The 13,948-nt window shown below is 43.2% G+C and overlaps 1 protein-coding gene across 10 annotated transcripts in view; it reads right to left on the bottom strand.

The window, feature by feature from the left end:
• pkn1a (protein kinase N1a) overlaps positions 1-13,430 on the bottom strand; it is a 48,764-nt gene extending 35,334 nt beyond the window's left edge. Inside the window, exons 1-4 of one of the 10 annotated variants that reach the window (XM_071505579.1) lie at positions 13,083-13,430; positions 12,863-12,940; positions 12,536-12,670; positions 12,371-12,497 (exon numbers count right to left, since the gene is read on the bottom strand). In XM_071505579.1, coding sequence (XP_071361680.1) covers positions 12,371-12,497; positions 12,536-12,670; positions 12,863-12,864 — 264 coding nt within the window. In that variant the 5' untranslated portion in view covers positions 12,865-12,940; positions 13,083-13,430. Of the gene's footprint in view, positions 1-12,370; positions 12,498-12,535 lie in introns of all 10 variants that reach the window. The other 9 variants (XM_071505585.1, XM_071505581.1, XM_071505582.1 and 6 more) reach the window with 9 other exon arrangements.
• Positions 13,431-13,948: the final 518 nt, after the last annotated feature.

The following is a 13,948-nucleotide window of genomic DNA, read 5'->3' as shown; positions in this document are numbered from 1 at the left end:
GTGTGTTTAAGTGAGCATGTGTGCACATGGGTAGAGAACTGGTTCCACGTACATCACATTTGTGTTTTGTGAGCACCCAGGGGAGACTGAGGGCGAGTGGCTGTACGTGGTGACTCTAACAGAGAAAGACGGAGCGTGGACGTGCATATTAATGTGCCACAAGGACACCCTGGGGATTCACTGCCTTTAGTGTGTGTGTGTGTGTGTGTGTGTGTGTGTGTGTGTGTGTGTGTGTGTGTCTCAGCATTAACAGTTATGACAGTTGGGCTCAGGTGTGGCAGCAGCAGCAGAGACCAGTGCAGCAAGTCTGCAGCTTTGTGTGTGTGTGTGTACACAACCTGCAGAAACACGTTCAGCTCACCAACAGTGAGTGTGTGGTCACAGTTGTAGAGACATTCGACTTGAGATTAGTTCTTTGCATTAAGTAATGAAGTGAGTCGTCTTTAGACAGTGCTGTTAAATCTCCAAACTAAAAATGTGATAATTCAAAGGAAAACGTGGATTTTCGTAATAAGAATTTATTTTTTTTTTATCGTACAAATAATAAATGTGGGTATAAAAATGAAGCATTGGTGATGATAAGGTTTTAAATGACATTTAATATATGTTTTACATCACAGTTAGGTGGCAACATCTGTTGTGCAAGAGCAGTTTTGGGTAAACAAGCGGCTGTTTTCATATTAAGATTTACCTGTTACATCACTCTGGGGCAGATTAATCTGCCAAAATTCCCATGTCTAATATTGTTGAAAGCACTCAGCTTTGCACAGGCTTACACAAAGCTACAGACAATAACTTTAAAGTTTTGGCTTATAAATAAAGTCATTTTTAGGAGCCAAGTGTAGAACGACAAACATGTGGATGACAGCAACACATTCCTTCAGATAAAGCAGATAAAGTCTCAGGAAAATGTCTGTTGGATGATAAGTTACACAGAAGCTGAAGGTAGAAGAGGTTTGGGTTTATGTTTGGATGCGTCAGAATCAGGTTATATAAAGTATTTGGGGATAATGAAAAGGTCTGAGCCCGAGTGAGTAACCACAGCTTTTTCAATCCAATCTCTAATTACACACATAAATATAATTTCACATCTCTCGCTCAGTTAATTGTCCTCTTGAGTCCGCTCTCATTAAAGCTTGTGAATAAAAATGATATGTAAATAGTGTTGGGGGGAGGAGTCTGTCTCAGGAAACAAGAAAACTTCCTAAATGATGCAGTGATCTTTCTGGAAATATCCAGGTGTGTGTTCTATGTGTATGTAAATCATTATGTAGAAAAATGATGACCTCATCCTGTTGCCAGCTGTTTCTATGACAGCCCCGCCTCCAGGTAACAGCAGGTAACACACCAGGAAACACCCGTCTCCTCCTTCCCCTCAGCTGTTTGTCCAACACTCCCTCTGCTCACATTCAAGTGAGCTGAATAAAAGCTGAATGTTGGACTGAATGAGTGTTAAATAAGATAACTTCACACTTTAGACCTGAACTGAAGGTGTGCAGGTAAACTGAAGACAAAGGTTAAGTAGAAACACAGTGGAAAGGTCCCAACACACAAGTGTAATACCAAATAATGGAGTACTCTTAAATGTTAAAAAAAATTATCTTAAATGTTAGAAAATCATAAGAAATGTTTTCTAACCTATAAAATCCCAAACATATTCAATTTACAGCAATAAAATACAGACAAAAAGCAGCAGCAGCTCCTCCCTGAAGAAGCTGTTTGACATTTGTGCTCGATAAATAACTTAAACCAGGAATCAATAAACGATAACAATTGCTTCCTTTTCAAAAACTAGTCAATTTATCAATTTATCGTTTCATTATTAAACAGGTCATCTACATTTATGCTTTTTGCTTCTATGTCCAGGTTTGTAAAAAGTCTGTGGAGTTTCCTGATACACCTGCAGACAGGTGTGTATCAGAGCCTCCGTCCTCTGACTTGTGACACCTGCTGCTGGTAGATATTCTCCCACAGTCAAATATAACTTGTCAAATGCTCATACACTCTGATTTCACCTTCAGACACTTTGGTGAAAATGAAAGTGGTTAAAGTGTAATAATAACTTGATTATGACTCTAAAGTAATTTCAAACATCATTGATCACAGTATTCTGATTTCTGACTGCTCCATCTCAATGAGGATCAATTTCAATCTCCATGTCTGTCATTGCAATTGGAAACTGAATCCCCTCTCTGTATCAGACAAATCTTGATTATACATCAGCCACGATCTCTGATATATATATGTGTGTGTGTGTATAATTGATCCTGGTGCAGTCTCAGACTCGGTGCTTGGGGAGTCCTTCACAGCTGTAATGTGGGGTCACACTGTCACATAAATACCTCTCCTCCAGGCCAGCTGATATCTGATCCCAAGCTGATCAATGATCTTTTAGCTTTTGCAGTCGTAACTGAACTGGACTTTCCAGTTCGTGGTGAAGCCAAGAGGCGGGAACTGGATTGTGACTTCACGCTGAAAGACATTGTTCCTTTCCTCATTATGTATATGTATATATATTATGTATAATAGGGCAGGTTAGTACTATCCTTAAACTACTCTTTTTCAAAACATACCAATTTTTTTTCATCCTACATGACATAAAAAGTGTAATAATGATGATATTGATTCAGTATCCACATAAAATAAATAATGAAGTCTTTTCACATTTTGAATTGATTGAATTCACCCAGCTATCCAACCATCCTTCCATCCACCCCTGCGTCCCTGAGTTTTCAGCCCGAGCTGGTGAACCTCCCACTGGGCCAAATGCTATCAGTATAGCTCGATCTCCAACCCATTCTAATGAGAGGGATTGTTTGTGGGGAGACTTTAATAACTCCCATGGCCTATTTATATCCTCAAAGTCACACCCTCTGCGTATGACACACAAAAACACACACGCTACCCACACACACGTCAACTTTGACAAAGGCCGTCTGTATCATGCGAGCAAATATTTGCCTACTAGACACAAAAACGTACATTTTAATTTTTTCAAGTTGAACAGTCCGGCAGGGATCTATTCATTATTTGCATATGGCGACGGCTGTGATCTCCAAATCCAAATGTTTTATAACTGCAGCCTAACATCAGTCTACACCAACATGTATTCACAGACCAGTCTGGATGCAGACAGTCATAGGTTAGTTTGAAATAATCCAGAAAGTTGAGCACGTTCAGCCTGTAAGTGTTTGGTCTGTTTGGCTGTTTAACAGCACTTAAAAGCAAAAGTCTTTTCCTTCTAATTATCCCCAGTGGAGGACAGCTCTTGAGGTCTGACCAGACCCAAACTGGAAACAAGAGGGAGGCCTGAAGTAGGAGAGGGGGGAGGAGGAGGAGGAGGAGGAGGAGGAGGAGGAGGAGGAGGAGGAGGAAGGCAGCAGCTGGTGCGTAGCCTAGACAGGAGGGAGGGAGAGATATCAGGACAGAGTAGAATGGGGGGGTGGGGTGGCAAGATAATAGAAGGGCAACATGGTGGATCACGTTACACTCATGGCCGTTTCTGGTCCTCAGCCATTCATCAGAGGCCTGAGAATGTTTCTGTAGAAATGTGGAGAGGCCTCTGACACAGCACTGGGGGAGAGTCACTACAGCACAATACACTGAAATATGACTCATGAAATCCTCCGAAGGCAGAAGCTGCTGCAGAGCTACAATGTCTGGCTAATGTGTGCATGCAAAACTCCCTCCAAAACATGACACGGACAAGGACTGCTGAGCAAGTCTTAGATCAGTTGTCTCTGGTAGCAACATTCAGAGCCTGGTAACCACTTCCCTTGCTGGCTGCCTCTGCTGCCAAGTGGCAACCATCTTTCATGTTAGAAACATCCTCTGCAGGCCTCTTCCTCAGTGTATAATCTTCTGTTTCAATGACAAAGCTACTGTCCTCATGATTTGCATTACGCTGCTGGAAACAGCAAAGCCGGAAAAACTTCAGCAGCATCGTGTAAAAATAACCTACAAGACAGCAGAGCTCATATATCACACACATTTACAGTTTAATTCTATTTTGACCGATTAGTAAAGCTAAGATACTTCTTGAAATATAAGAAGTACAAGTGTATACTGTTACAGTATACACTATACTGCATTTACATGTAAGTATTTATACTAAAATATGACATCCACCTGCCTGCAAAGGTCATAGGTTTTATCATCTACCCATGTCAACGAGAGTCTGGGCAACAGACCTAACCATCAAACATATATAAAATGTAAATGTGTGTAGACTCCCAGTGTAGTATAAATAAAACCCTGTGTGTCCATTTTTACCTGCCTCTTAAATGTATCATTTAAAACTAGTGCAGACGAACCCTTGGCCTTTACAGATAAACCTGTGATCAAATCTGATGGGAGGTATAATTGATTATCTGATGCATTCACTTCATGTATCGCAACATTACATGATGCAGACACAGTGTATAGATCTTGTTATTGGTCATATGCAAGTTTCATCCTGTTCTGTGGTCACAGCAGAAAGACACAGCATCCATCCACCACGCCCAACCTCTTTTTTTTTTTTTTTGCTGCTTGTTCCCACCATTTCTTTACAACACACACCAACTTATCTGGTCACTTTTTGTCATTTTGATTCCTCATGAAACATCAAACAAGAAAACTGAGACCACATCCTGACACCGTGGCCACAGGATTTATAAAACTGATGGAAAATTCTTCAGAGCCCATAATTTGGCCCTGGGGAACTCCACCATCTCTCTGTCATCTTTTTATACAGACTGCAGAGTCATTTTAACACTATGGACTTTGCCCACACTATTTTTTTGTCCAAGACCACACGTCTTGATTTGAAATGTTGATGTCAAATCATGCCAAGTGTACCAACTCCATCAAAGTCTTCCTTGGAAAAATTACAGTGAGGTTGGTTTTTCCCAGCGAACAGAGGGTCGGGATATTATTTTCCCTACAAAGGAAAAACCTGTGAAGAGCTATCAAATTCAGAACTGAGATCATGGTTTAATACCAAAATGTAAAGTAACACAGCTTAACAACCACATGCCAAATAAATCAGAATTAATGTGAGGAGAGCGGCCTGACTGTCTAATGAGGCTTACACACATCAGCACTTGTGTTTTCTGGTTGCAGTGTGAGCTCTAGGGAACCATGCCTAGTTTATCCCATTAAGTTGACCGATATTGCTTTGTTCATGAACTGTTTACCAGAGGCCCCCTGCTGTGGGGAAATCACCACGCTTGAATTACCATAATGTGAGCGAAAGGAGTGGCTATCAAACGCAGTGACACTGAATGGTAGCTGTAGATACACACACACTCGGCACTAAATCCTTATCACAACATGCTGTTTCCTGACTTTTCCTCCAAACTTGTCGCCACAGCTCTGATGTTGCATCAGCTGATATGTCTGCAAATATCTTATCCTATTCGGGGAAAGTACATTTCCCCAAAGTGAAAATCCCTCGCAGAGATTACAGCGTAATGCTCTCCCCTCATCTAGTTCTACTAAAAAATGTCTTTGACCCTTTTGATGCACGAACTAAGAGCATGTTGGGTTTGACATGCACCATATTTTCAGGGCACTAAGTTTCCCCCAACATGCATTTTGAGCTGTCAGTTTATGCAGCAACTCCAGAGCTAGTTAACTTAACTGAGTGGCTGTTTAAACAGCACGGCAGCGCTGAGCGATGGGGCTGGGATCGATGCATGTGGCCCGGGGGCCCTGGGCACTGCCGTAATGAGAGGGGGTCAAGGGTCAAGGCACGTCACAGCACAAGGCTGCTGGTGCTGACAAGCCAGTTTTGGGTCTGTGAGAGAGTGAGAGCGAGTGAATCACTGCTGTACTAGAAAAGGGAGTGGTCCCAAACTTGTGCTGATGCAGTCACTTCAGCATCTGTAATCCATTCAGCCTCGCAGGCTGGGAGACGGAGCAGAGCAGTAAAAGCTCTGGTACATTTATGTTTTGGCTGCGTGACCCCACCCTGACCTACTTGCTCCTGTACGTCTTCCTGGCCACTCCTGCTTTTTCCAGCTCTCCCAGAAAGCTGGTGAGGTTCACTGGCCAAGGGTGAGCGGTGATATCATGACAGTGTGTGAGATCAGTGTGTGTGTGTGTGCGTGTGTGTGTGTCATGGGAGAAGGAGGGGTCCATCTGAAGCCTGGAATGCAGGGGTACATTTCTATGAGGTCATGAGAATTGTGGGATGTTTGTGCAGAGCGAAGGCGAGATGTGAAAGATTTTAAAAAAGAAAAACTAACAGGGCAAAATCCACGTAGAGAAATGTTGGCTTACGAAGTTGCCGGGGCTCAAACCAACTGTGAAGGACGGTTTAAATTCAGTTTACATGTGGAAATGAGAAGCTCACACATCCTGACTCATCCACTGACAAACACAACCCCAACACCACTCACCCCACTTGATATATGGGGCTTTACTACCCAGCTGGGTTGGTTGGTGAGGGTGTGGTCACTAATGTACTCCAACCAGGATGAGGAAAATGAACTCACAGTGAACTGAATGCAATCTGGGCTGCTAGTGTCACACAATACAAGCTATTGTAGCGCTGCGGCTGTGCAGCCTCATCATCAGCATAATGCCCTTTAGATCTCCCCTTCCCTCTACCCTTTACCCTCCACCCTCAGGCCCAAGCCTTACCCACTGATCCTACCATGATCCAGCCACAGCAGTTTCAAATGACCGAGTGCTGCACAACTGCATTTCGCTCACGAGAAAATGGAAATACCAGGAAAAAATGTGTGAGAACTGCTGGTTTACGGAACAAACACAACACCAACCAACTAACAAAGGTTCAAAAAACTTCTTGCAGGTGACTGCTGTAAAATTGATTACAAGTACCTTTTAATATAGTCTCACTGAGATGAACTGAAAACAATACAAATGGTGGGAAATGGGGACATTAAACTGCATCTAACAAATATTTTCATCATTCTGGATTCTTCGTCAAACATCAGAAAACTGTGAAAAATGTCTGTCGTGTCAGAGAAAACATTTCTAGGGCTCAAGATAATGACATGAAATGTCTTGTTTTGTCCAAGAAACAGTCCAAAACCCACAAATATTAAATTTACAATGATGAAAGAAAAGGCAAAGCAGCCAACTCCCCCTTTCAGAAGCTGGAACTCTTAATATTTGGCATTTTACTTCTGATTCTGATTAATCCATTAATCACTGCATCTCTGCTCGAAATTTCCTTCAAAACAATTAAATTCATATTTGTTTTTTTTTTTTGGTTCATATGTTTTGATGTTTTTGTTGTTTTTTTTTTTTTACACCCATTTTAAAATTAAAGTTGAGACAAACACATCCATGATGTCATTAACTGAGTCCCCCCTCGGCAAGTTCATCTCAGCCCTGCACTGGAAAACGGCCCCTGACTGGGACACAGATGCTGAAACGTGGACACTATACAGAGAAACCACGTGATGCAGATTCCTCCACCTGCCCAAGTCTGTGAGGCCGGAGGTCCCCCCCCCCCCCCTCCTTTTTCATGTTGTTCAGCCAAATAGGCGGGGGTCAGCATCTCACTCCTTGGTGCACATGTATGGAATGTGTCCACTGTCCTCATCAGTCCAAGGGCGAGCGGAAACCTTGGATTGACATTAGCTGCGTCTAACTCTGTGATGCAGCACGGATTTTTCCTACAGCGCTGTCTGTGCATGGAGCTGTTCTGCTCATCGTTAAATGACGATTCAAAAACGCAGATGTATTTTGAAAAAGCACGCAGCTTAGCAAGGTTATAGACGGGCATGAGGACATTTGTTTTTTGGTTTTAATGTCTAACTTTGCTGTTACGGTATTAAGGACTCTTATTTTCTCGTACCACCATGCTCAGTGGTGGTAATCACTTCCTTAAGGGTCAGAGAAAATACTGCACACAGTCAGTAGAGCCAATATGAGGTTATGATCATGTGCTACAGGCTAAATTTAGCATTATTCATGTGAGATATTGTCTCACATGATAGGGAGCAAAGAAAGCCCTTTAGACCAGTGGTTCTCAAACATTTTCACATCAAGGATCATTAAACTGAGACAAATTAGACCATACACCCCCATTTGATAAGATCTTGTCTGAGGGTCGCCCATCTGTTAAGATTTTTTGCTTTTAGATGTTTTTTTCTTACACAAAGTGTTTGAAACCCATGAGCAAAATAGTCAGTCCATCATTGCTAATGATAGATGAAATTACAGTGAAAATAAATGATTCACCTTTTTGCTGCGAACCCCATCGAGGACCCCTGAGGGTCCCAGAACCCCATTTTGAGAAGCACTGCCTTAGACCACAATGTAATAGAACATTAGCTCAGTGTAGCTACGTCTCCAGCTGTTCAGCTGTTCCTCGGTGTATTATTGTGGATTCTGTCTGCCTACATGGCCACAGGGCAGCGCTGAGAAAAGCCGACTGTGTGTGCATAGCTGTCTCCTTACGTCATGCTAAGGCTTATGGGAAGTACTCCTATGCGTTCCCTGGAGTGTCTGACTCTGGATGTTTGTGTCAGTGTGTTATATCTGTGTGTTTGTGAACATGGAACATTTTGTTAAACTGCTGGAGTGTGTGTTGGTTGTCTGGGTAATTCCTGTTGAACATACACTGTGCAAAAACATGCAAAACAACACACAAGCAAAAACCCACTGCACATTCCTCCACATACTGTACAGTACAGTGACACATCCCCCCCCCTCCATTCCAGCCTCGTCTCCCCTCTAACCTTTATGAGGAAGTGTGACGCAGTTGGGTTCAGACTTCTATTGGGGCTATTTAATATTGTCTTCCTGTGGGGACAAACAAATGAAACGCCATGGGAGGGGTATAGAGCTCCACTGCCTGCCATATATCTACAATAATGGAGGCTTCAAGGGGAAATCCAACTTTTACACATCAGAGTCTGTTTACAGGTCTTTGGGACCACAACTACACACATGAAAAAAGTGGCTCCAGAGGGAGCTGCGTTAAGTCTGTAAGTGCAAAAGAATAAAAATTAAAAATCTGTGTGGAATTAAAAGGAAGTGAGTTTACAAGGCCTCTGTAGCCTGCTCCTCATCTCTGCTTGAGGCCTAGAGGCTACAGCAGGCGCTACTAGCATAACACATCCAAATGTCTAGTTGCATTGTGGGTAACGTAGACACCAGGTTTTAAAAAGGAAGCAGAATGCATGGAGAAAAAAAAAGGCAATATCTTTGGTTCAGCTGTTTTCATTTGAGTCCTTTTTCCATCCATTCATTCATTAGCTATTCACTAATCCTTTGAGGGTCACGGGGAGGGGCTGGAGCCAGCTGACCCCGGGTGAGAGGTGGGGTTCACCCTGGGCGGGTCACCAATCTATCACAGGGCTTTTTCCCAAACTCTCCATCATGACCACAACAATCTTTCAGAAGTGTAATAGTAAACTCACAGAGAACTATTAAAAGTACACACAAAATCATATCTGCAGAGAAATGTCACAAAACTGTAGCTGTGGCTGTTCAGTCAATCTGATGTTCAGTCTTCACCTGATATAGTCTCTACCCAAAACTAGTTTGCCTAAAAATATGGACAGAGATCTTTTTCAAAGTCCTTAAAAACTATAAAAGGAGACATCTTTTTGTCTTTATCGTTGACCACCCACTGTCCTATGTGGGCACCACCTTATGAAGAGCTACATAGAGACTCACTGAGTCCCCACCTGTTGAGTCTGAGTCTCAAGACAAATCTTAACACTGTGAAATATTCCCAAACTGAAACACAATATCTGGTATCACAGCAACATCTTAACTCTTATCTTAAGAATATGGAATAAAAAAATTCACTCAGTGATGAGTGATAATGTGGTGACTAATTTCTTGATCTTGTTTCTGGACTAAAACGAAAGGTCCTGAGGACAAAGAGGGAAATAATGGTTTCCAGTGTTCTCCACCCAGAGCCATTAAGAGGACCCTCTCTCCCTTTAACCCACACCACAAAGATCAAAGACAGAACTTCACCGCTCTCATCTCTCCGCCTCCGTGTTCCCTCGAAACAGATACAGCACCCCATATGGAAAAAATGTCTTTAGTAAAAAGTCACCACTGGGTCTTTTGCACTGTAGCAAAAATCAGCTGGCGTCACGGTGTATGTGATGTTCACCGTCAGACTCCAGCCTCAGTAGGTGGCTGATTCAAAGATACAACTTTCAATCAATGATAAATCTCCCAAACTGGTGGAGCAGACAAACTAATGAGGCACGGCCAGATTTAGCTGTATCTGATTGGCATCGATTTTCCAACCCTTGTTGTTTCTGGCACAGAGTTAGTGTAAAGGCACTTTTACATTAGTTTAGTAACTAAGCTGTCTCGCCAGGGGGACATCAAGGCACCAAGACTAGAATTAGACCTGGTTGAAGTGGCAAACGAATCCAGCAAAAAGCATTTAAAATCTGTCTGTTGAACACGTTGCATCTAAGCAGCACAATGAAACACAGACTGAGGCTCAGTTTATTACTGACACGTGCTGGGGTTCATGACTTCCTGACACAAATTAGAGGAAAAAAAAAACAAACAAAAAAAAAACTGATAAAGGCTCAGTCAGCGGAGACATTGTGAAATGTGCACTGCGATGTGTCAAAGATAAATGTCGCAGAGCTGCAACGAGTAATTATTATTGTCTGACAGTTCTTCTCTGACTCGTCTCCCAATTATTTTCTTGATGAACAGTGTGGCATAAAGTTGATGATAGCCCACCACAATTTCCTTAAGCTCCATTCCTGAAGGTGACGTCTCTGAATAGCTTTTTTGTCCGAAATATTCACACTGAGAAAAGCAACACATATTCAGATTTAGGAGGCAGGAAGCAAAGAATATCTATGATGTTGTTTGAGAAATGACTCAATGATTTGACTATGCCAACTAATTTTCACATTACTAATCAAAACTGATGACTTGTTGATAAATCCACTGTTATTTCACCTTGAAAATGCTGACTGTCACGCAAAAAATACCAAACCCACATAGGGCGACTCTGCTGCAAACATAAACATGTTTTTTTTTTTTTTTTTGTCTTAAGCAACTAAAGAAGGAGAAATCTAAGGCCTGTGTGAACATGAATTCACAATCATGTGTGTCTGTATCTAAACATCAATCAATAAACAACACACCTTACTCATATATGTTGCAATGGAGGAAAAGTCCAAGAAGAGGAACACCGGTTCCTCGTACTGTGTGTGAATGTGTGTGTGTGTGTGAATGTGTGTGTGTGTGTGTGTGTGTGTGTGAATGTGTGTGTGTGTGTGTGTGTGTGTGACAGCACTAGCACCCACATGTCTGAAGAGTATGCAACGCCACACCTGCATGTCAACTGATACACAAACGTCACTCAGACTTAAATGTCACAAACTCTGTTGGAACAAAGGCTCATTAAGTTCAGTGCGTTTCTTTATGTTCCTCTGCCTCCTCGTTCCCTCTCACACTGCCTGTCAGAAGAATTTCAAAATAAATGTCACGTAGATGTCTTACTTGATATTGTCACTCAACGCTTAGTTGTTCTTCAGAGCAAAGAAATCACCTCTGTGAAAAACTAATCCCTGTAAAATGCAATATCAGAGGTCTATAGGATCCAATGCCCAATGGGAGTTGGGAATGGTGTGTGTATAATGTGCGTGATTTCATAACAAACACCGCTGTTGTGTCCTGCATGCACGCTCTACATCTCTACACACAACACTTTGACGGCACACAGCTACAGTAAGACCAATGGACCCACATCACGGCGAATACAACACAACACCAAGGTGACTGAGCCCTGCTCGAGCTCTGCACATCTCTCCAAAACCATCAAGTGTCCCATTGTACATTATTAACAAGAGACAAACGATCCATTTTCAATTGAACTGAGTGGTTGGTGGTTCCTCACTGCGGGGTCCTGGGGCCACCAAAGGTCTTTAGGAAGCCTCCTGGGAGTCCCCCAGCTAACCAGGAACATTTCATCCACCATCATAACATATAAATGCATGTTATAATTTTTAGGTTAGGAGGTTAGCTGACCACTGCGCAGAAATGTATGAGTTATATTTCAATACAAACCTGTTTTCTAATGGATTTTTATTTCATTATTTTTAATTTTGTCTGCAGTTCATCTACAGCAGTGCTTCCTTGGGGTGATAAATAAATGTCATCTGATATAGATTTTTTTTTTCTTTAGTCTATAATAACAATCTTTTATATCTAGAGGGAAAACTCACAACTGAAGTCACAAATAGATATTTCTTTAAAAAAAGGTAACTACTGACCTCAGGTATTTATTTCAGAGGGTTTGTGACATAAAGAAGTTGGTTAAGGGTTCCCCAGGATGCTGTGAGAGGTAAAAGGCTGCTGCCCAATACACATGCACATTAATTATGTATGCAGGTTTGCAACTTCGTCAACTTACTTGTATGGAGTCGTTCGCCATCGTTGTCTCTGTCGCCGTTTTCAGCCTCTGGAGTCTCACCCTGTGCCTGTGGGGTCTGTGGAGTCTCACCCTCAGTCTGTGGAGTCTATTCAGTCTCACCCTCAGCCTGTGAAGCCTGTGGAGTCTCACCCTCAGCCTGTGCACATGTGCAGTCTCACCCTCAGCCTGTGGAGCCTGTGGAGTCTCACCCTCAGCCTGTGGAGTCTCACCCTCAGTCTGTGGAGTCTCACCCTCAGCCTGTGGAGTCTCACCCTCAGTCTGTGGAGTCTCACCCTCAGCCTGTGGAGTCTCACCCTCAGCCTGTGCACATGTGCAGTCTCACCCTCAGCCTGTGCACATGTGCAGTCTCACCCTCAGCCTGTGCAGTCTCACCCTCAGCCTGTGGAGTCTCACCCTCAGTCTGTGCAGTCTCACCCTCAGCCTGTGCAGTCTCACCCTCAGTCTGTGGAGTCTCACCCTCAGCCTGTGCACATGTGCAGTCTCACCCTCAGCCTGTGGAGCCTGTGGAGCCTGTGCACATGTTCGTCCCTCAGGTCAACCTCCTGTCTCCTTTCCCGAGACAATAGAATAAAAGAAGATGGTTGGAAGAAAACTGGCTGTTGGTCCTGTGAGTGTTATCTGAACTTTATGCAAACAGTCTGTATTGACACAAAGGCAAACAGTCAGGAGGTAATCCGCATTGTTGGCTTGCCTGGCCGCGCCTGAATTGATCCTCCCAGCGTTTGACCAACGATGGCCTCACTTCACTCAAACAAAAAATCCGTTCACTGTTCCTCCTTTTTTCCTAAAAACAAAAAAAATAAATCACATAAGAGCATCCGAACAGAAACTAGTGAGCCGCGGACTCACTGTCCATCTCCCTCCGTGGCTGCTTCCATTCAGCAGCGAGCAGAGCCCGTACAGCGCAGCCGCCGCTCCGCCGCGTCCTGCGCACACAGTGAAAGAAAGCCCGGCTCCCTCCCTGCTCCCCCCGGTAACATCCGTGAAACACGAACACGCCTCGGTCTCTGCTCCGTATCTCACACACACACACACACACACACACACACACGCACCACTTGTAAGCCAGACCCAGCTGCGCGCCCCCGACGCTCGGCGATGCCGCCCGGGCGTTGATTGGTCGGGGGCCGGTCCGCGGGGGCGCGCCCGGATGTGTCATGTGACCCTGGAGCTTCTGATGAACCAACTGTTGGACATGCAGAGTTAACGAGGGCGGTAACAGTAACTGAGCAACACTGCGATGAAAACAGTCATCTGCAAGTTAAAGTCCTCAGTTTCAATAAAAGCACAAGTATGATCGCTTAAATAATCACTTGTTTCAGAGGCAGGCTCTCATTACAGCATGTACACACTATTATGTCCACACATTTTCACTGGTGCATTAATAATTAATCAGCATTTTAATACTGTAGCTGGATGAGGTGGCACTGTTAACTACATGAAGTTGGACAGTCTCATCTACAGCAGTGTGTTTTATTCTGTGAGCTCATTATTTAGTTTATGAGGGCAGTTTTTATTACAAAATTAAAAGTTTTCGTATGATATCAAGCCATACCT

Source organism: Trachinotus anak, unplaced genomic scaffold (genome assembly GCF_046630095.1).
Source record: "Trachinotus anak isolate AG129_WGS33_773 ecotype Australia unplaced genomic scaffold, CSIRO_AGI_Tana_v1 ptg000019l, whole genome shotgun sequence".
Taxonomy (NCBI): Eukaryota; Metazoa; Chordata; class Actinopteri; order Carangiformes; family Carangidae; genus Trachinotus; species Trachinotus anak.
Note: the sequence above shows the minus strand (reverse complement) of the source record. Positions and strands in the feature narration are given on the sequence as shown.